General features: G+C 41.2%; 1 protein-coding gene across 1 annotated transcript in view; it reads right to left on the bottom strand.

Annotated features, from left to right (window-relative positions):
• Nucleotides 1-224: 224 nt before the first annotated feature.
• The window catches only part of HMMR (hyaluronan-mediated motility receptor (RHAMM)), a gene marked incomplete at its 5' end in the record, with an annotated part of 12115 nt that continues 7641 nt past the window's right edge, over nucleotides 225-4698 (bottom strand). Inside the window, 7 exons of the mRNA XM_010191380.1 lie at nucleotides 225-244; nucleotides 967-1129; nucleotides 1666-1842; nucleotides 2074-2173; nucleotides 2280-2432; nucleotides 3476-3634; nucleotides 4482-4598. Of these exons, the coding sequence (XP_010189682.1) occupies nucleotides 225-244; nucleotides 967-1129; nucleotides 1666-1842; nucleotides 2074-2173; nucleotides 2280-2432; nucleotides 3476-3634; nucleotides 4482-4598 (889 nt within the window). The remainder of the gene's footprint in view (nucleotides 245-966; nucleotides 1130-1665; nucleotides 1843-2073; nucleotides 2174-2279; nucleotides 2433-3475; nucleotides 3635-4481; nucleotides 4599-4698) is intronic.

Genomic DNA, 4698 nt, shown 5'->3' with positions numbered 1-4698 from the left:
TTCAAGAACGCAGTCATGTCATCAGTAGTCTGGAACATCAGTCACCTACGGCTTCTCAGGATGACCACACAGTTTTTCTAAAACCACATCACTTTAGACCGTTGCTGTAGTTCCTACTAATCTGTGTTATGTACAGCATCCAAGTTCACCTTGAACAAGTAGTCTGTTGGAGTCTTCTGTAGTACATGAACTTCTTGGTACTTTTTCTTAGTACCAAGAAGAGATTAAATTTTGTTTTTATTACCTGCAATGGGAAAACATCACTAAGTTTGGGTTTTTCACTCTTGTTCCCACCACAGAGTAATCGTGTCTGCTGGGGGTAGGAAGGCACTGTACTCCACAAACCAGGTGAGCTAGAATTACTGTAAAACTGAAGTCTTGTTGAGATCTGTACACTCCCACACTCTATTACACCACTTGCCTCTGCGCACCCCTATGCTCCTGCCATCTTGCACTCCACATCCGCCTGCAGGGCTTTTGCATCTGAACTGCACACCTACAGCAGTGTAAGGTCTTGCTAAAGGGCCAGGGCTCAAACCTCTGGCCAAGCCACTTTTACCCCACCACCCGTACAGGAGACGCTGCCCATCACCTGAGGAGCTGTGACACTTAAGCTGTGTGAAGGAAGGAAAGTTGTAGGTGATACAGAGTAAGAAAGAGTTCACATCTTGGTTCACAAGCAGCAGATTCTCTGCAACCTACTACTTCCTCTTCCTCCCTATTGAACGCTCTCTGTTGTCTGTCCTGACACCACCTGCTTGGGTCAGGTTATAAGAAACTGGGCTGGAAAGCACAACACCAAACAGCACACTGCAAGTGCCCCAATGACGCAGCCTTCCCAGCACTGGCTGTGAAACACAGATGTCATTCTCCTTCCTTCCCCAAAACGAAGCAGATTGTGCAGACAGTCATACCTCCTTTAGTTAAGTTTAAGAGGTACACGGTCACCTCAGTATCTAAGCTTACCTTCTTTAAAAGGAGTTTTTGGAGGAATATTTTCCTTGCTGTCATGCTGGAAAGCTTTGGAAGGATCAAAACGCCTAATGCCCTGAATTTCACACAGCTGCTCCTGAAGATCTCTGTTGCTTTGCTTTTCCTTTGCTAGCAACGCACGCAGTTTTGCGACATCCTAAAGCAAACATAATACTTGGAAGTTAGATTAAGAACCGAAGGAGAGCCTGCTTCATCATGTACTGGAATAGTCCTTTTCACTCATGCTAAACACAAACACACACACAATTATTGATGGCATTAAAAACAAAGCAAAACCAACCACACAGGCATGAGGAAACCAGCACCATTGTATAATTGCTGTATAACACCTCGAGGCAGCATGGTAGCCTAAATCTTTCAGGTGCTGCTTTCAGCAGATAGTTTACTAAGTCCAGAACCTCCAAGAGGTAAGAAAAAGCAACCAAGCTAAGAGTAGGGGCAGTTGTTTGCACTGCTGATCCGTCTGTATATCATATCTTCAGCTGAAATTAAAACAGGTTCTCTCACTGTTTCTGGAGGCCAGTGGTTTGTTCTAATCTAGCTCTTGCAGGGAATTTAAGCACCACAGGAAGAAAGCCATTTCTAGGATTAGCCTATAAATATATAGGGCAACAAACAAAGGAACCAAGCAAATGAATAACTCACAGATTTCCAACTTTCCATTTCACAAACCTGCTTCAGGTGGGTATTCTCTTCCTTCAGCTTCATAACATGCTTGATTTTTTGCTTCTGGTTCTGGTGGCCAAGTAGTTTAGCGTATGCATCACTCAGTTTATTCAGTTCTTCTTGGGCTGCACCATGCTCATTTAAAAGGGCATTCTTCTCTGCTTCAAATGCATCGAGTTGTTGCTGAAACACATACTGAATCTTTTAGCAATCTTTAAATTAAGCATAGCTTTTTCCTGAACTGAAGTCTACAAAGACAGACTGGCTGGCTCAAGGGATATTAAGCTAGGAAGCTGCTGCGGGATAAATGGCTTAGAATAGGAAATAGCACACTTGCTTCTCAAGAGCAGAACTTGAGTCAACTGCACAAGTCTTGGGTAAACAGGTACAATAAACATCTGCTTCATAACACACCTGAAATGGCTTCGTTTTGTTGTGTAAATCTTCATATAGATGACGCCAGGTCTTTATCTCTTCTTTTAAGCTCGAAGTCACGTCTTCATTTACGATTTTCCTAAAAGGCAAGAAGTGGAGTTTCATTATGTTCATTGTTAGCTCTCAGCGCTTCTTCACAATAAAAGATGTGCTAAAACATGCTCGTTTAGTTAGAGGAGAGTCACCTTGATCTTTCCACTTCGAGTTTTCTTTTCAGCTCTTCAGTTTGCTCTTCCAGTTCTTCTTGAAGTTTGGTCATTTGTGCAAGGCAGGACTCTTTTGTTCTCTCCATTTCTGCTTCTTTTAGTGCAAGCTTTGTCTGGACTTCTAAAAGCATCCTGAGGAAAACACCATCCATCCTTAATGAAGCCTTAATTGGTTTTTGTTTGTTTTACACTACTTTATGTATGCCCTTTGGACAACATTAATATACTGGCTGTGGGTGAACAAGACAGCAGAAGCATTATAAAATGTACAGAGACGTTCTATAAATCAGGAAAGAGTTGGGAAGATCAGAAATGCCCAATTCAGTTTGGCCAAAACAGCCTTTTCATGCAACTGAGTGGGTCGTTTATCCACATACAAAAGTCAAAAAGATCAGAGCATAGTTGTTGACTTAAATCCAGCTTCAACCTCAGAAGGTGGCTAGGAACTACATTAAAAGCGGGGAAGGAAATCTTCCAGCACATACACGTTGTGTTCCAGAGTGCAGCTTAGCTACAGGCAGTTATCACAGTGTCTACTAAAGGTGCTGGTGTGCAATCACCTACAAGACCAAACTCCCCCACTTCCTCAAGTAGTCAGTTACTCGCCCACAGCAGGGACTTTCTCACACTCTACGCAGAGAGCTGCAAAGGAGAACTTGCAGGCTGTGAGGCAGTCAGAGAAGCCTGTCCTCAGCCTGTGGGCTTACACAAGGTCTTGTGTGTAACTACTCATCAGGTGCACCATGGCACTTCATATTAGGCCGAGGGTGGACCTTCGTTTGCCTCACTGCAGTGCAGTAATTCACTGATGGTTAATTGGCATCTGCTTGGGAGCAGAATCTGAGGTGATGCATTATTCAGAGCAGCAAAGGGTGAGCTCTACAGTCACTGTAACTGATATTTCTGACAAAAACAATTTGCTAACATGCTTCAGTTAAGTATTTTCCTTTTCCTGTATGTTCCACATAAAGGGAAATGTCAAAGCAACTGACTGAACCGATCAGTTTTCTAATGCATGTAACCTTTGTTAATTTTGTCTGTCAACATTTTCAACCCTCTGCACTGGGAAAAGGAAGAAGCATTTTATTTGGTAGAGCACTGTGTTAAATGCTAGTTAAGAAGGCAAGCCTTAGCTGGCATTCTTTAGCTTAAGGAAAAGTTTTTCTATCTGGTACCTTGCACATTCTTCTTTTGCTTTATTTTTAGTGTGTTCTGCTTCCTGAAGCAGCTGTAGATTATCTTGGGCTGTTTTTTTTAGGTTGGCAACTTCTTCTTGCAGAGAGGTGTTCTCCTTCTTAAGGCTGCATATTTCTTCAGCTACTGTCTTCTTGTAGCTGGTTTTACAATGCAAATAAGAAAAATCTTATTACTGTAGACATAAATACAGATTGACACGTTCAGGCCTTAAAAGAGCAATGCAAGCTCATGTTAACAAGTATAAAAGATGTTACAATCTGGATATATGGCAACGTTCTGGTACTGATAAATCCAAAGTTTAAAAACAAAACAAAGCAAAACCACACATTTCCATAAACCCATAAGCCATTTGAACACAATAAATTTCTCATATTTCCACATTTTGGTAGACATTTTCAACATGGAAGACTTACTTTATCTGAAGCTTGTTTTAAACACCACAAGACCTGCACTATCTGCAGTCTGCATTGGCAGACATCCCACTTGACCCTTCACTGCTGCTTTGCACACTTAGCAATAACAGTATCACTTTTTAAATACTTCCACAACCTGAATATTTTTATAAGAAAGACACGCAAGAACTGTAGGAAAATAATCTCTATTCAGTGCAAGTTTTGAGCCTAAACAAGAAGTGTTTCTGCAAGAGATTCTGGTGCAAAGAGAACATTCTCACCAGTCCTGATTCTTACTGAGATTCAAAAGCACTTGAGTATTAGAATTGGTTACACTTTGTAAGAAGATCCAGCCAGTTTCCTGAGCTGGATACTGAGCATGTTATTACACTTGACTAGTGCTCAAAAGGGATAAATCAATTAATAAATTAATAATTAATAAACCAATTTCTTAATGCTATCAAACACTCCATCACAAAATCCTCTTCTCTAACACTGTACCAATGCTCATACAGTGTTAAGTGCCAAGCAGCATATTTTATTGTAATCTTGGAGATAATCCCCATCCTAGATCTTAATGAAACTTAAATACCTTTCAAACTCAGCAACAGTCTGTCCAAGTTTACGCAGTGTGTTGCTATGCTCTTCTTGCACTTGCACAACAGCATTGCTGTGCATTTCATTCATTTGCTCCAACTCTGCTTTCTTCCTGAAATAAAAATTCAGCATTCCACACTGGAGATAAGTACATCTGAACACATTACCAAACACTTATCTGCTACAGAAGGCTCATGGTGGCAGCAGTAACT

This window comes from Mesitornis unicolor, unplaced genomic scaffold, assembly GCF_000695765.1.
Source record: "Mesitornis unicolor isolate BGI_N332 unplaced genomic scaffold, ASM69576v1 scaffold16139, whole genome shotgun sequence".
Taxonomy (NCBI): domain Eukaryota; kingdom Metazoa; phylum Chordata; class Aves; order Mesitornithiformes; family Mesitornithidae; genus Mesitornis; species Mesitornis unicolor.
Note: the sequence above shows the minus strand (reverse complement) of the source record. Positions and strands in the feature narration are given on the sequence as shown.